At 43.0% G+C, this 18,373-nt stretch overlaps 1 protein-coding gene across 1 annotated transcript in view; it reads right to left on the reverse strand.

The window, feature by feature from the left end:
* Positions 1–4,522: 4,522 nt before the first annotated feature.
* FANCF (FA complementation group F) overlaps positions 4,523–18,373 on the reverse strand; it is a 327,076-nt gene continuing 313,225 nt past the window's right edge. The window contains exon 2 of the mRNA XM_081883110.1: positions 4,523–8,040. Within this exon, the coding sequence (XP_081739236.1) occupies positions 6,541–7,497 (957 nt within the window). The 5' untranslated portion in view covers positions 7,498–8,040 and the 3' untranslated portion in view covers positions 4,523–6,540. The remainder of the gene's footprint in view (positions 8,041–18,373) is intronic.

Below are 18,373 nucleotides of genomic sequence, written 5' to 3' on the forward strand. Positions count from 1 at the left end.
AGCTGTCACAGTATGGAGCAACACCGCCTCTCTTAAATCCAGCAACCAGATTGTGATCAAATTACAGTGCAGTTCTGTACATGGGTACTTAGAAATAAATCCCATGGAGTTAAATGGGGCTTAGTCCCAGGAAAATTGATCTAAGATTGCAGCCTCCGAGAATAAATACCAGTTCCTGGGAATCACAAGCAGGGAGAGGTCAGGTTTGGCTTGCTGGTTTTGCACAGGCATCTTCTTGCCCACTGTGAGAACAGGATGCTGGACTACATGGACCTCTGGCCTGAGCCAGCAGGGATTTTCTTATGGTCTTAATAAAAATGATGCTGCTGCAGTCTTGCATTGAAGTTTAGTTATTCACCTTACCCCCTCCCATCCTCATCAAACTGCAATTGCTTGAAGAAGCAATAACATTTTAAAATAGTTTATAGCACTGTCCTGTTGGGTATCTTTGGGGGAAGAAAAGGCTTAGGAGTAAACCCTACATGAATCCAGAGTGGAGTCCCTAACACGCTTGGATGGTGCCTTATACGTCTCCTTCTGGCAGCTCCTGCAGCCAAGCTGGTACCAAATGTATTGCTCTGCTTTCCTTTGGAGCACATCAGTGAGGCAGAGAGGGAGGTCTTATTGTCTGGGGAGTGGATGGCCCCTCCAGGGGAGCAGGTGGCACTGTGGTCTAAACCACTGAGCCTCTTGGGTTTGCTGATCAGAAGGTCGGCGGTTTGAATCTGCACAACGGGGTGAGCTCCCGTTACTCTGTCTCAGCACCTGCCAACCTAGCAGTTTGAAAGCACAGCAATGCAAGTAGATAAATAGGTACCTCTGCAGAGGGAAGGTAAATGGCATTTCCATGAGCTCTGGCTTCCGTCACGGTGTTCTGTTGCACCAGAAGTGGTTTAGTTATGCTGGCTACATGGCCCAGAAAGCTGTCTATAGACAAACGTCGGCTTGCTTGGCCTGAAAAGCGAGATGAGCACTGCAACTCCACAGTCGCCTTTGACTGGACTTAACCATCCAGGGATCCTTTACCTTTACCATCACCTCCATACACACTGCTCAGGCTTGCGCTCCAGGGAGGGCATTTCAGTGCTGCTAATGCAGTGGTTTGACTTTCATCCCTGGAGGCACATTCTCTTGCCTCTTGAGACAGGTGGATGACAACAACAATAGCATTGAATATCTTAAGAAATGATAAGCTAAAGAAATGCTCTACATCAGTGATTCCCCCCCCCCCCCGACCACATGACAATTGCTGAGAGACTTGGTGGACCACATGATGATTTTTATGCCTGTTTAGCCATTGTACTGCACTGTGCAAGATGCTTGAGTATGTATTGACTTTCTCCTCTTGTCAGCCTTTCCTTCCCGCTTGACACCTTCCAGTGTCATGCAGCCAGCTGTGGTTTTATTCCTGAGGATGCATGAGCCTCCTCTCTCTGCCACTTCCAATTCTTTCCACTTTCCACTCACCTTCCAGGCATTCAGCAGGATCCAAGAACGATGGAACAGTTACTGTGCTCCTCTACAAAACTCTCATTGTGGACCACCTGAATGAAAAACATGGCCCACTTGTGGTCCACAGACCACACTTTGCGAATCCCTATTTGCATACCACTAGAATAATCCACTATTTTCCCAAATTGGTATGTCATGTCAGACTTGGAAAATAGGCAACCCAGAATTGTTCTCTCACATGGATACCATGCTCCCACTGCTTGCAATTGATGCACGAGACGATGTTCTCAGCTCTCTCTCTAGTTACACTGGAACATCCTTAGCTTCCTCAGAGATATTTTGAAATGAAATGGGCACTTTAGGATGTTCACAAGGACATGGAAGTGAAAATAAAGTTCTACATCATCTAGCAGTAGAAAGGTTTGTCCTGTTGCAGCCCAGTACATTTGTTTCTCAGATTTGTACTTCTCCCTTCCTCCAAACTGAGGGTGGCATATCCACAATAACCACTTATCATCACAATCCTGTGAAGTAGACTGGCCAAGTCACAATCTCTCATGCTACAGTCATGGATTACGTTCCATTGCTGATCAAACTTGATTCTCTTACCTACACCTAAAACACAGCAGCCCAGCCACTTCCCTAAAGGAATGCTGTTTGTTAACATCTCAATGTTATTTTTGCGCTGTTATTGTGGTCAAACTATTGGCAACCTGTTCTCCTTCATTCCTTCTTGCTTTCTGCACCCTCCTGTGTCTGGTTTTATTTAAGATTGTAGGCTTGCTAAGAGAGATTCCATTGCATTCTATTTTTTTTACAGTGTCTAGATTTTAGGCACTTTAGTTAGAAATAAATCGCATGTCCCATGCCATGTGCAAAGCAGCTTCCTTCATGATGGTTTGGCCAACTGCAGCTATGATGATAGTCCAGGGGAGAGATTCATCAGGAAACACAAGCAGAATGTGGGAGGTGTGGAGAAAAGGAGAGGCTTCTAAGGTATGTAGACTTTAGCCCTGCCAGGAGTCTGATTCCTGCCCCAAAGGGGGAGAAATGATCTGGTAAAGAGGAACTTTCCTACCAATGGAAATAATATGTGCTTGCATCTATGGCTGCAGAGAAGGAATGTATGTGATTCTGCCTGCTCTGTCCTGTAGTGGAAACAGCCCAACAGTTTTGCTTTGGTATGAATCTATTCTTATCTCTAATATGGATAGGATAGTGGGATGTCACTTCTTCACTGTTCTGTTTGCAGGTTTCAAGCACATACATGCAGAGTTCAAAGTAGATATGGCGCCATAAAAGTAAGCCAGCCCAAACCATCAGTTTATACCAGTTGTTTTGGTGCATCATGGATTTGCTTTTTATCTTCCCTGTAGTTGTTACATGATAAGCATAAGGGAGATTCAACTTCTAAAAACGCAGAATAAAATTACAAAGCTCTCATAACGTATTATGGACCCGTTCTGAACTCAGCAGCTTTCACCCCAGTATTAAGACTAATGAGGCTGTAAGAGACAGCAGTACACACATTTAATTGTCAGCAGCACGATAATTTAAATCTCATTCCCTTAGGGCTCTCCATCTTTTCTCAGCTGAAAGGGCAAGCATAGCCCATTACAACATTAAGCAGCTGATGAATGACCTTGTTGTTCCACTTGCGATTCACGATTGATCATATCCAATTAAAGCCCAAGAGAAATCAATTGTTCCAACCTAAACCATTTACATTAATAAGAAATTAATGAATTTACTAACCTATAAAATTTATGCATGTGTGCATTTTACACACAACCCAAACATACCACTTTGCTAGAAATAAGTGATGGAATTATTTAGCTGGAATGGCTGTAGCTCCATGGCAAGAGCATCTGCTTAGCAATCTGAAGGTCCCTGGTTCAATCCCTAGCATCTCTAGACACAGCTGGTAAAGTGCCCTACTTGAAATCCTGGAGAGCTGCTACCAGTGCAGACCAGGGTTGCCTAACTGGCCCTTGGAATTCTTCCCAGGTTACACCCCTTCTGGGCCCTGCTTTTCATGCCAAGTATTTTGATGTGGCTGGAATATGTTATCAAACTCCAATAATGCCTATTGGTTGCCTGGATAGAGAGTACATGTGAAGAAACTAACCTACTGCATGTGAATAAACTAACCACTCTTGTCTCTGGCCCCATCCAGCACTGGGATGTGTCCCTCAGAAAGTTGTGTAGAGGGAAATGCAGCCCTTGGGCTGCAAAAGATTCCTGACTCCTGGTGTAGACAATACAATACTGACCTAGAGGGACAAACGGTCCGATTAGGTATGAGGCAGCTTCCTGTTCTTCAGAATAATAAGGGATCATCATACTTAATTAGTGCTTTTTTGAAGCCAACAAAATAGCAACCTTATTGAACTCATAGCTCTGTGAGTTGATAGCTATGTAACCTTTCCATAGTGTTACAACTGCAGTGAGACTTCTTTACAAGCTCAGCATCTCTCTCTCTCTCTCACACACACACAAACACACACACACACACACACACACACACACACAGCACTAACTGAAATGATCAGAGTAGCACTTTAAATCTAGGATTTATGCCAAAGAAAGCAAACTGGCCATACCTGAAATTGCCACAACTTTAACCAAATCTCCAATAGATTGATAAAGCACCAAAAGTGCAAACTTATACCAGGGGACTGTGTCCCACTGAACTCAGTGAAACAACTTCTTTTTTGAAATAAACATGCTTAGGGATGCTGAATAGATCCAATGTGAAACAGCAGCTATAACGGAACACTTTCAAAAAGTAAAGCACTGATATGCATCAGTGAACCACAGAGCAACATGCATATTTACTCATAAGTAAACCCTACTGAGTACAATTTGATTAGCCCTTATGAAAGTGTGACTTGTGAAAGCCTTCTTTTATTTGCAAGACAGAGTAGTTTGTTGGCTTGGATACTGAAACAAAATATGGTTTTCCAAGAACAAGAAAGTATTTCTGTGGAGTGCCCAAGAGGAAATGGCAGCCCAAGACTTCTGCCAGGCATGTTCTGATAGTGGAAAAAGATATGTCGCTATAGCAGTATAAGGCTTACAGCATTTATTTCTAATCTCATTACTTGGATTCAAAAAAGTCAATTTCTGTCTATTCCAAGTTAACACATATGTATTCCTTCTATTGGCACAAATACAGCAAAGGCAACAAATCATTGGGCATAAGTAGACACAAAATGGTTACATTCTGCTTTGAGAACTTCTGCACTTTTGCCACTATACATAAGAAATTGATTGGAACCAGTTCTACACTAATAATTTCTTGTACTTAGATCGTTCCTTGTTTTGTACCTCAAAAATACAGGGTTTTAAAAAAAATTCTACCCATCTTTCCTCACACACAGAATACAATTCAAATAGCATTGGCTTAATATCTATTATATACACAGGGTGGTATTCTACTGGTTTTACTTAGAGTAGATTCATTGAAATTAATAACCCTAACATAGTCACGTTCACAAATTTCAATGGGTCTATTGAGTAAAAATGAGTCAAATACCACCCACAAATTTCAGATGTACATGGCAAATGTTTAATATAGAGCTTGAAAACCTGAAGTGAAGTGACCATTCTCTGCTGTGTTACTATTAATGCATATATCAGTTTGACACCACTGCATTGGACCTATCCATAGAAGTCAGATTACATGGAAATTCAAAGTTGTATTATAATAAAGGCATAATTAGGAACAAGTATTTATAATTTCAGGCAATTAGAACCAAGCAAGCAGGAAAGACTTCCTGACCAGCCTAACAAGCAGGGATATTTTCCAATATTGCAACTGCAGGCCATCAACAATACAAGGAAAATCAAGGATCGTAACGATTTCTACACAAAGACCACTTAAATATAGGCAATAATCATGCAAATTACACATGAACACACATATGTGGTAGCAATAGCCCCATTTTTACTTTACTGAATGTTGAAGTTCTGGTCTCAATTGACTATGGTCACCAAAAAAACAAAACAAAACAGTGAAAAAGACTATGGGCCCACATGTGGCTACTCTATGGACATAAGAGGAAATCTCTTAAGTGGACCTAACCAATATAATATGTCAAAACAAATCAGTGTTTTGTATTTGTAGAAGAGCATTGACAGGAGACACACTTCAGACTGCCACAGTATGTTTTACAAGAGGTTCTTCACCTATATCACTGCTGACAACCAAAATATGAGTCAATTAAGTCATGAATACTGATTAAGTTGCTGATAACTGACTGGGAAATACAACTACCTCAGGTAAATATTCCTCCCTATGTCTAGCCAAGATTCACAAGCTCAATAGCAGAGCCTACATAGCAATGTCCACAGTGTATCAACATGTAGAGTACTACTTGTGTGAGCTTTTAAGAATGTCTTGTGCTGGGTAATTTTGTAACAATTTGTGATTGCTCCAGAATTCAGGATGCAAATCTTTGTTCTAATCTTTTGGTAGACATAGCAGTCTCACTTACATATTACAGAGACATACAAAAAGGACAGGAAGCCATGTTGGCCCATTAAGAACATTTCAGTTTGACAAGGACCTAAGTGTCAAAACAGTGTTCTGCAGAACTCAAATGCTTGCACTCTCTTGCACCACTTAGGTTTGTCCTAATAACATTTACACATACATAAATCACTAGCATTGCATCCATAATAATGTGATTTTCAACATGCACTTCTGAGCATGTAAGGTGCAACTAGTACTTGTTTTTTATACTCTTATAGAATAACTTTCTTTTTACTCTATAATGAAGGGCTGAAGATGACAAAGCACATGAGGGAGAATCTATTCTATGTGATTTAATTGCACTGTTACACTTGGGAGTGAAAACCTAAAACTGAGAATACAGTTTCCTTTACATGAAGCAATCCTCTGCTCGAAAACAAAACAAAAAAAAAGAGTTAAGACACTGGGAACCTGGAGGCCACGTGATCTTAAGTGAGTAGTTCTGAATGGAGAATCAATACAAAGTCATCTTTCCTTTAGGTACAGTGTTTGTTTTTCATTCTAGGTTTTCAAATGATTTGGCTGACGGGGGAAGGCTTCGCGCGAGGAGCTTATCCTTCCACGTCCAGCAGGAGATCAGTCCAAACACTCAGGCCTCGTACTTCAAAGCCCCCATCCTGGGCTTTCAGGTCTCTGAGTTGCGCCAGGACCGCGCTGCGTAGAGGCTCCGGCCCTTGGCAGAGGCAGCCGACACGCTCCCTCACCTCCTGCCAAGGCGCCGCCGCGCCTTCTTCTAGGCCGCCGGCCCCCCACTCCCCGCGCAGCGGGTCGTAACGGAGCCGGCTTCCCCAGGCTGCCAAGAGGCTCAAGTAAGGGGCGCGCAGCTCAGGGTGGCGGCTGCAAAGCGAGGCCGCCCACGAGGCCGGCAGCAGGCGGAAGAAGGCGGCCAGGCGAGGCTGCTGTTGCTCCCTCAGCAGCCAAGGGAGCAGCGCCGCCCTGGCTTCCGCTTCGCCGCCGGGCTCCAGCAGCGCCGCCGCCACGGCCCTGTGTAGCGCGGGACCGCAGGGCAGCTGCTCCAGGAGGGCGCCCTCCTCGCCGCCTTCCTCCCGCAGCCGCGCCAGCAGCAGCTGCCCCTGGGCTCTGACTGGAGGGACCTCGTGAGGAGGAGGAGAAGAAGGCGCCGAAGGGAGGAGGAGCTGGGCGGCCGCCTTTCGCCTCGCCAGGCGGTGGGCGCGGCGCTCCCCGTCGTCGCCGTGGAGGAGGGCGCGCAGGAGGGCGCGGCAGGCGTCGGAGGGCAGCGCGCGGTTCTCCAGCAGCGCCAGGCCCAGCAGCTCCGGGCAGCGCTTCAAGTGGCCGAGGCCGAGCGGCGCTCCCCGGCTGCGCAGGCGCCGCTCCACAGAGGCCCAGATGCCGCGCTCGGGCGGGAGGCGGGCGTGCAGCCCCTGGAAGAAGCGGCCCCAGCTCAGGGCCCGGCGCACGGCCGCCGCGTCCCAGCCTCGCACCAGGCCCGAGCGCGACGCCGCCAAGAGGCTGGGCAGCAGCTCGGCTTGGGAGAGGAGCGTCTCCATGGCGACGGGCCCAGCAGGGGAAACAGCAGCTCCTCTTGCCTTCTTTCCTTGGCGCCGCCGGTTTGAACGGTGGAGAGGCCCGCCTTCACGTTCGTGAGGCTAGCCAATCAGAAGGCAACTCTTCCCTGGATTGCTATTGGGCGTTGGAAACGCCACTCTTTCTGTTTAAAGCAGGCGGGCTGAAAGGGTTGTCACGCCCCTTTCTCTGCTCTGTAACTTTTGATCACAGGACAATTCCGTCTTTTTTTCTTTTTTTGAGGACCTGCGAAGGCTGCAGGTCAGGAGGCGGAGACCAGATATTCCAGGACGGCACAAAGCTAGAGGGTTGTTGTGCAAGAGATTATTTGAGCCTCGTTCCAGTAAATCTCCTCTGTCCCTACAGAATCCATGTAGAAGGACCTGCTGTCTGAGCCCCGTTTGAACTATCGTTGAGTTCCTGGCTTGTCTACCTGGCTCAGAAAACAGTCGCTGCATCCCCGAATAATGCACTTGAAAACTAACCCCAAATTGCGGAGGAGACAGCTACTGACTGTGGGCGACCTGCTGTTTGATAATAATAATAATAAATAATAAGGATCAAAGAACCACTCGTTCAGATTAGCCCTTACATTATTCACCAGCAAGCCTTACTGATGGTCCTCTGAACAAGTTTGTATGTGGCACATACTCAATGTCAACCTTTCACAAAGTTCACCCCCTCCACCTTCCCCTAAAACTGCCAGGTCAGTGGTATACACTGTGTTTATCATGTGTGCTCCATGTAGCCACATCTTTATCGAGATGGACAGCAGTGGTGTAGCATCATTTTATGTGGCTTACAACATGAAGATTGACATACAGTAATTACAATAGTAGTCATGAACAATAAATAAAACACATTAAAAAGTACACCAAAAAAATGAACAGAGTGTTGGTGTGAGTTGCAATCCAGGAAGATCTGGAGGGCCATGGGTGTAGCCAGGGGGGGGCAGCTGCCCCCAATCAAGTAAATAAATAAAAAATACAACTAAGTGAGGTTCTGCCTTCCCTAACATGAAGCCTGGCTATGGCCATGTGGAGAGACACAGGTTCCCCATCTCTGTGGCAGTGAAACAATTGGGCATTTTACGGTACCTCTTTTTAAATTTATTATGAGATGCATCTATTAAGGTGCAACTGAAACCCAGTTTTAATGGTACTGCATCAAGTGGAAGTTGTAGTCCAAAACATTTGGAGGGCTCTGGTGACTGTGAAGGTTGCTCTTAAGATTTGCTAGCCAATGCTTCAAACTGACCAGATCATTGTTTGACCTATTACAGTCTCTGAAATGAACCCACTCCTGATTTCAATTATGAAAAAGCTTCCCTCCCCCACAAGCTTCCCTGTAGTTTCATTGTTGATTCTGACCTTCCTTTCAAAACACACATAGAGAATATTCAAGTGTAAACGACAAACTACATGTGTAGTTCTGTGTTGAATAACATATAGTCATGGGGAACCTCTGGCCCTCCAGATGTTGTTGTATTCCAGCTCCCATTATCTCTGGTCACAGTTTCATCACCCCTGATGTACAGAATCCTCTGCAAGAAATTTGAAAAGGGGATCCTGTCCCCTTTCTCATAACTTCTGGTTTAATATGAGAAAACCCAGCCATTTAAAATGTTTGTGCTGCCTTCACAACTGCTTGAATGCCTGCCAAATGTGTGAAATTTGATCAATAAAGGAGAAAGTACTCTTTTGTTAGATAATGTGTGTCCCTCAAGGGAGTCATTGGATTAGAGGCCTCAAAAAACCAATTCCAAGCTATAAAAAGGAAACACTCCAGTATTCCAGTGAACTATAACAGCAGAAGACTGCTGTGCACAACTTCATAGCTTCATTATTTTGCTCGAGTTCTGCTTTATGTTAAACTCGGGTTTCAAACAAAATATTCACATTATTTTTGGACATATATATGTCTCATCACTTCTGTTCATAAGCCAACAGAATCCACCCAGAATTTAAACTTGTCTGACAGGTTCTTTATAAATTAGTGCAGTGGCATGGAAACTGTGGCTTCTTCCCACACAGCCATGGTAATATTTGGAAGCAGAAACCATATGGCTAGACACATAGCACATTTTCACTCATTTATTGTTCTCCCAGCCAGGCAACAACTAGGCTGCAAGAGACCCTTGTGATCGGCCCTGCCCACCTTATCTAGTTTCGAAATATTCCAACGTAACTTAGGCAAAATGAGTGACCTCTGTTCTGCTTTTGATACGTACATATGAAGCAGCCCCAACTTCATCTCTCCCCCTCCCCCAGGCCAGTACAATATTTGTATTAAGAAAACACTTCTTCTATATATCCTGTTGCTGCTTTTTCAGTTTAGAATTGCTTTTGGCATACCCTCTAAGTACTAAACAGAAGAACATGTGTAGATGAGTCTATAATATTTACTTGGAAGTAGGGCTGTGCACACACTTCCATTTACTGTGCATCTGCTTTGGGAAGTGATGCAACACACAACAATAGCCACAACCCAAATATATCCTGCCATTTCTTATGGAATACAGTTATTCCCCGAATGATGAGTTATCCCCCAAACCACCTTCAATCCAAATTGAGAAAAAGAATGCCTAGCTGTGTTTTAAGTTGGCAACATGTGCCTGCCAACCTAGCAGTTCGAAAGCACGTCAAAGTGCAAGTAAATAAATAGGTACTGCTCTGGCAGGAAGGTAAACGGTGTTTCCGTGCGCTGCTCTGGTTCACCAGAAGCAGCTTTGTCATGCTAGCCACACGACCCAGAAGCTGTCTGCAGACAACCGCCAGCTCCCTCAGCCAGTAAAGCAAGATGAGCATTGCAACCCCAGAGTTGTCTGCGACTGGACTTAATGGTCAGGGGTCTCTTTACGTTTTATACAGCCCAAGTCCCACGGTGTTCAGTATATTCCTTCGTCATTTAGTATAAGCAACATAAGGCATGCTTCAGAGTCAGTGATCACTTTTGAAAATCTTGATTTTTTTTCAGTAGATTTGAAATGAGGAAAAGTAAACAAGTGTGTTCTGATCCATCAGCCAAACATTAATTCATTCAGAATGGTCTTGAAACAAAATTGTAGATTAGAGGCTTGGAGTGGAGTTCTTAACTCCTTTTTTATGTATGAGTCAAAAGGCTTTTTTCCTACACAGGAGAGGTTTGACTTGGTATTAAAGTGATATTTTTACACTAGAAAGTGTGATATTTTTACATGTATAAAATCTGGTGCAGGGCAACTGTGACTTCTGCAGAAAGCTGATTACTTGGTTATTGCCAGAAAATTTTGGGGAAGATAGTTTGAAGTTCATTCATTGGCAACTAATGGCTGGACAATCTCCTCCACCTCCCACTACAATGGGCGATTTACAGATAGTTTGAATCTGGAAATGAAAGACAGCAGAGTTTAGAGCTATGCATTTAACTTGCCCAGTTGATTCCTGATTGGTCTATGGGGATCCACACTGCTGGTTTGGAAATCTAATGTACGATCAGGATCAGTGGTTTTGCTGCCAGCTAAAAGTGTCTGCTTGCTTCCACTAGTGTATTTGTGCATTAAATGAACATTACAAAGATACCACAAGTGGCCACATTCTTTCTTATATAGGAAGCTAAATGCTGCAGAATTGCCCCTAGACTTCTTACTAGCCTGGGGGAGATGGGAGCATCTGAAGATTCTTATGGCACAAGCTACTTGGATTTTCTTCTGTGTCTGCTCATACCTTTTGAGTTTCTTTCAGGCTAAATGTCTTGATACTTCACAGCTACCTTGATAGAATCTGTAGTTATGTGTATGTGCTTATTCGCTCTCACATACCCCACCCACAGACACAAAGAGACAGGGGTTTTTTTTCTTTATTAATCTGCAATAAGTTTCTAAGTGTCTGTTGTTTCCATTTTCATTTCTCCAAAGCTTTTTATGTGCATTCTTCCAGCACATTTCTCATTATTCTCTCAGTCTTTCCTCTGCTGGATAGCTAAGCTTTCCAGACATATAACCTGAAATGTCCTGGGAGAATTTACATAAAAACAATAAAGCCAAGGAAATGGAAACCACAGAATATATACATCAGTTTTTCAGCCTTTGCTACGGAGCACATTGGTTCTTGTTTGCTGGGGAATTCAACTTTCCATATTAACATGCATTCACTATGGGGCAAATGTACAGAGCAAGGGATAGTTGAAATCATTTGAGTTGGCGTGTGTTTCATGACTTAAGTGAATACTCTGAATTTGGTGGCAGGGCTTGTATGTTAATCTCATTAACCATAAAAAGAGTATTATGTGCACAAATCCTCACACATCAAGAAGAGTGCTCTGTGCAAAATCATCCAAATGGTAGGATCAAGCTAATGCACAATTTAAAGAAGAAGAAAAAACATTCATATGTTCAAGGAAAGCTGAAAGGTGCCTGCAAAATCTAATGGTGTATTTGATCATTGTAAACCGGAAAGTTTTGGAAACAGAATAGACTGCGTGAATCAATATAGCAATACAGATACTGGGATTGGCATAGGCATAGAGAGATTCTTAGCCAAAATTGCATGGGAGGGCAGTGATTGGGTCTGCTCCTGTCATGTCGAGAGCTGGGGGCTGGGGTGTTGTTTAAAATACAGCCGTACCTTGGTTTTCAAACAGAATGCATTCCTGAAGTCTGTTCAACTTCCAAAACATTCGGAAACCAAGGCACGGCTTTTGATTGGCTGCAGCCAATCGGAAGTCGTGGAAGCAGTGCCGGATGTTCGGCCTCCGAGGCAAAGTTTGCAAACTGGAACAACTCCTTCTGGGTTCAAGTTCCAAGCTGTTCATGAACTAAGCTGTTTGAAAACCAAAGTGTTATGTACTGAGTTGAACAGGATCCAAAATGCAGCAGTCTGATTAGTCCTAGAACAATAGGATCCAAAATGCAGCAGCCTGATTGGTCCTAGAACAATGCAGCAGTATGATTGGTCTGCAGGAGCCACCCAATCCAGCTCCAGATGGAAGTGAATCCACAACCTGATTGGCCTACAGGAGAATTCCGGAATTAGCCAATCACGTGCAGCCCATTGTATAAATAATGTATATAAAGCAAATACTTTGGGGGAACTTTCATTCCTCCTCACCACTATGAGCTGAATAAAGAGCATGAAATCCACTCTCGACTCTGAGTATATTTCACAAAGTATGAGTGTAATTTCAACTTACATGGGGGTTATGGTCCAGGGATAGTACATAAAGCCAAAATCGTGTATAGTCAAAACTCCAAACGCCTTCCCAAGGCCACTGAACACTTTCCCTGTGCCTCTGAACACTCTCCAAAGGTGAGCTCAATGGCAGGTAGGATTGTTGACTGTAATGTAATGTGCACTTTGCGGGTTACGTCTTCCTATCATAGCAAGGGGCAGTTCATTAATTTGCCTCTTTGCAGATACGTGAAGCAGAAGGCAATACCAAGTGTTTGTCCGCAGTGAACCAGACTTCTGAATAGCATTTCTTTGTTCATTACCATAAAAACATAGTGTTTATGTTTGTAATACAGCAAACACCAAGTGTTTGGACCTCTCCACAATTCTTTTCTTGAAGTACTCAAATGACCAAATAAATACAATTATTCCATGTTCTTGTTGTTTAGTCTTCTTAGTCGTGTTCGACTCTCCGTGACCTCATGAACCAGAGCATGCCTTGGAAACTCTCACTTTCTTCTCAGAGCTTCTCCTTTTTTATGTCCATGGAGTTTTCTTGGCAAAATACTGGAGTGGTTTGCCAGTTCCTTCTCCAGGTGGATCACATTTAGTCTAAATTCTCGGCTATGACCTGTCCGTCTTGGGTGGCCCTGCACGGCATTGCTCATGGCTTCCTGAAGTTATTCAAGTCCCTTTGCCACGACAAGGCAGTGATCTATGAAGGGGTATTCCATGTACTATGATACAATAGATCAGAGCTGATATTAAAAACTGCAACAACTTCATCTGCAAACTGAAGCAGAATAGCTCATGAAAATAATGACGCTTGATTCTGCTGAATTTAAAAATGGATCCTAAATCTTAGCATTCCGGAAAAAATGTATACTCGGACTTGAAGCCTGGAGAAATTGGCATTAAATTGGGTTTTAATAGGAAAAAGTGTGTGTGACACAAGTCATTTTCTTTCTGCCTTTACAGTAAGCAATACCGGAGATAATCCAGAAACGTTCCCTTTTCAAATATTTCTCCTTCCCAAGACACCCGATTCTAACCATTATCATTTTTAAAACAGTACTTTTACTACTGAAGGAAGCCCACATGGGGTTCTCAGGTAGCTGCCCATCCAGGCATTGACCAGACCAAGCCCTGCTTAGCCTCAGCAATGTGACAGCTTCATATACCCCCAAGACTCAGACCATGTTCTGGAACCTAGCCAAGAAAGTAAAAAAGCTACACACAGGGACTTGATAAGCAGTTAATGGTCCCACTGATTTCAGTGGGAACTATTTATTGGGGAGCATATCCCGTTCAATATGGTGAGGCTTTCTTCTGATGAGCGCCTAAGGGCCCCCATCCTGCCACTCACCACCTGGCCTAGGGCAGGGCCTGAAAGGCTGCACAAAGGACTGCTGCCACTGCTGCTGGGCAGAGAAGGCTCCGTTTTTGTTTTTAAATTGCTGTTATTTCTTACCTATGTCATTTTAAATTGTGATATTAATGCTGCATTCTTAGTTTTAGATTTTGATTTATGTGGAAATTGTTTTCCATTTGGTTGTATATTTTTTGATGTGGTTTATTTATTATGACTTTTGTAATTATGTAAATCTTGTCATGTTGTAAGCTGCCTTGAGCACTGTTTTTAACTGTGGAAAGGCGGCATACAAATAAAATGATGATGATGATGAATGGTCATGCATAGAATTGCCCTGCTACTGTGCTTGAAAATGTTCAGTGAGGTGTCTGTTTTCTTACATTTACATTCTGCCTTGCTTGTTTTTTAGAACTCAAGAAGGCATACTTGTGCTTCCCAGGTAATCACCTGCTTAGCTTCAGCAAGATGGTAGCTTCATGTGCCTGTATAGCATATACGATATATACGATATCTTTATTGTCATTGTCCCATACAATACACTATACTATAGAGACCCCTTATGCTGCGTTTAGAACCAGAATTGCAATTGCAATTGTAGACCTTTTCCTCTCTTCTTCGTCTTCATCTTCTTCTTTTTGTATCACAGATTTGGAGACCCAGTGTCTGAATTCTTGATAACTTAGAAGCAAGTGATAGTTTCAGTTAAATGATTCCTAATGGGAGAGCATGGCTTCTCACTCTCAGCTCTGCCTATCACATTCAAGAGTTAAATGAGTAGCTTGCTTTCCGTTTGTCTTCATTATTGGCTTCTCTGGACATCTGCTTTTAGAGCTGGCTTGAAATTTGAACCTGCTATATTCAGCAGCATGTGTTATTAATGTACATTGGGTAAGCAGCATGCCCATTGTTTGTAAATCAGAATATGATTAAGAGCAATAAGCAGCAAAATCTCAGCCAACAGCAAATTAGGAAAACGTGCTTGAAGTGCAGGTCCTAAATGCATAGAAAAACAATCTCATTTACCAGAAAGGAAAGAGAGAGAAACCGAAGATGCTTTGCAGTCATCCTCAATAACAGCTGTGCAGCTTCACTGAAATGTCTCAGGGCCAGTTCATTCTGCTGCTTCTGCTGCTGTTGTCATCTGTTCAGTATTCGTAATAGCACATCTAAATGATCAGAAATTTTGATCCAGTCCTTCCAGGTCTGTGTGGGTTTGCATGTAAAAATGAAAAAAATACACACACATGGAAATGGAAAGCTAACATATCAAAGAGATGACAGTGCTGAGGTGCTACCTTTCCACATTCAGATTTTCCTACTTGGGGTATTTTGATATGAAGAGTATTTGAATATATAATTATGCACATGTTTCAAGTGGCATAATACCAGGAGGACTGTTCGAATAAGCTTTCAAATCTTGCGAGATGGTATCCAATGGAGTTCTTGGCAGAACCCCAATATTGATTTGGCTACTTTCAGAGAGGCACAAAGATGTTGGTCAATAACTTACTTCAACATGAGGACTGGCATTCCCATGGTGAATTTCCTGATCCCTATTTTTATTGTGAAGCAGAGCTCCCCAGATGAATTGCGCTCATCTATTCAGAGATGTTGCAGCACACTGAATGCTAGTTCTCTGCTTCCTTGGAGGTTTTTAAGCAGAAGTTGGATGGTCATCTGTCATGGATGCTTTAGCTGAGATTCCTGCACTTCAAGGGGTTGGACTAGATGACCATTGGGTCCCTTCCTACTCTAAGATTCTATGATCACTCAAGTGGGTGAAAGGTGGGGAAGCTTTGATGGCCCCAACTTGCTCAGCTTCTCAATACATTGTGGGTAGCGAATTCACACTTAAAGTAATATATACACCTGCTGAGTTTCCTCTTATTTGGGATAAGGGAGATGTGATCGCTCAGTCCATATAGATGAAGCAAGGACCCTAGTGGGTCTTGATGTTGCAAATGCATTTCAGAGGTGCATTGCCATTGGTGGAGTAATATTTGGTCATAGATATGAAACTTGACCTGCCCTTTTTCAAGGGTTGGAATTTCTCTTTGAGACTACAGATGGCTGGACTTGCCACCAAAGTCTTCAGCAGAGGCTCAGGACCGGAGGACGGTGGACCTGCCAGCACTCTTTAGGCTCTGCAATGTTTAAATGGACGATGACTTCATCTGGTAATGGAAATGGGATCCATACTTGGAATGGGGTCAAAAAGTTGGCTCACACACGTGAAAGGCTCAAAAACAAAAGGAAACAATCTAAAATCAGAACCTGATGCTATCTCCTATTGAAATTAATACTTTTTTTTTCACCGACTTCATTAGAAGCAGATTTGTCATTTTAAAAAATACTTTAGAATACTGCAAATACAAGGTCAATTTCACACAAGAGCTAGCAAACATTTGGAACACGTTACTGGGGAAGGAAACTGAAACAAAAATATTAATGAGTTTATGAGAAACTTAGATTTGTATCCTGCAAGGAAGAGACTGTATAGTAACATAAAAAGCAGAAATGTGGGATTATAGATAAAGGAAGTGCAGATGGGCAAGCTGACTGGGCTTTACTTTGTTTTCTACAAGTTTTTAAAAATTGCATTCTTCTGGAATGGTAACGTTTTCAGGCTTTCTTTTCTTTGTATCCTTTCTCATGTGCTTTTAAAGGAGTAGTTTATTGCTTTCTTAGAAAAGCAGTTGCTCTGAGTCTTAGATAATGCAACAATATGATTGTGAAACAGAATCACACTTAGTGTTTATGTGCAGCATATTTCAGGTTTTTGAAGCACTTCATATACATCATGCCAGTAATCCACAGAAGAATGATAGATTGGCCAGGATGCCTGTTCCCATGTTGTGAGGGGAGAACACATGAAAAGAGATTGAAGGTTTGCAAAAGAACTGTCTTTTTTAAAAAAGAAAGAAAGTGTAGCATAGGCTGTCATAAATTATGTGATCATTTCCCCAGATGGTTCAAGAGAAATGATTACATTGACTTTATGTTAGAACACAGGTGAGATTCAGTGCTGGCTGGTGTCCCTTGGGACCAGAAGAGTGGAAGACATGGAGACCAACAATTGGTGGAGCCAGAGCCAATGTTTGGTGGAACCATTTTCTCAAGAGGTTGCAAGAAGGCAGGCAGATGGAGGCTGGCTGGGGGCAGATTGAAGTTGCTTGGGCAGTGCCCCATTTAACCTAACGGACCAGCCTCTGCTGGTTAGATTATTAGGGATATAAGTTAGAGCCTTCTCAGTGATGGTACCTACCCCGCTCAGCCCACTTCCTAGAAATATCTACCTTAGCATCTCCACATGGGTGTCCTCCAGACATTTTGAGCTACAAGTCCCATGTTGCCTGGGGCTGATGGGAGTTGTAGTCCTAAACATCTGAAGGCTCATCTACCTGGACTCTTCCTTGCTGCAGGCCCTTCGTAGCCAGCTGCAAGTATTTCTTTTTCCATCTGCTTTTGGCATGAGAATAATATTTTCTTCTTTATTCTGTGCTATTTTATGACTGTTCTGCTTTCTGTTTGTTTTAAAGTACTGTTTAAATGAATGTCAACATGGTAGTAGGAGTACAGTGCTTTGCTGTTGTTTTTTACTCTGTAATGGGAGCTAATAAAGTACAAATAGATGAAAATAAAACAACACAATGCCCAGACTCAACCGATTCAACAAATAGATTCTTGGAAAGGGATCCAATGTCAGTCAGATCAGTACAACATCATAAACTATGCAGAGGTACCACTGTTGCAAGTTTGCCATATGTAATATATTATAGGAGCTTTTTCTGACAGCCCCTTTGTTTGATTTCCACAACTTTCATTCCAACTCTTTTCTCTCCTCTGCATCTCATGCCTTCTTATAACTTCCATGCCTCACTCATAATCAACAACATTTAGAAAAATACAAGACAAGGAAGGCTTTTATGAATGGGAAGTGGGAAAAGTAATTACTTCAGTTGCAAAACAACAACAACACAAAAGGGAAAATAGGAGTTGTAGCTAACCCTACATTGTTCTCTATTGGATTTATGATGGCACCTTCTCAATTTTATTGGATTTATGATGGCACCTTCTCAGTGACTGAGAAGATTTAAATTTTGCATTGGTTCAACTATAGGCCAGTTGCTGTGACAGGTGCTTCATGTCCAGACACCCAGATTGGAGGCTGATGGGCCATAGCACCCCAAATGGTGAACTAGGGGATAGCCCAGATATGAAACACATCATAGGGTGCCCCTTAACCTTGGCCAACCCCACCAATCAACAACCAGCAGATGGACTGCTTGATTTGAGGATACACACTCAATGCCTATGCCAAACCCTGCTGACATTGGTAGT

Source organism: Podarcis melisellensis (genome assembly GCF_964234715.1).
Source record: "Podarcis melisellensis genome assembly, chromosome: 1".
In the NCBI taxonomy this organism is placed as follows: domain Eukaryota; kingdom Metazoa; phylum Chordata; class Lepidosauria; order Squamata; family Lacertidae; genus Podarcis; species Podarcis melisellensis.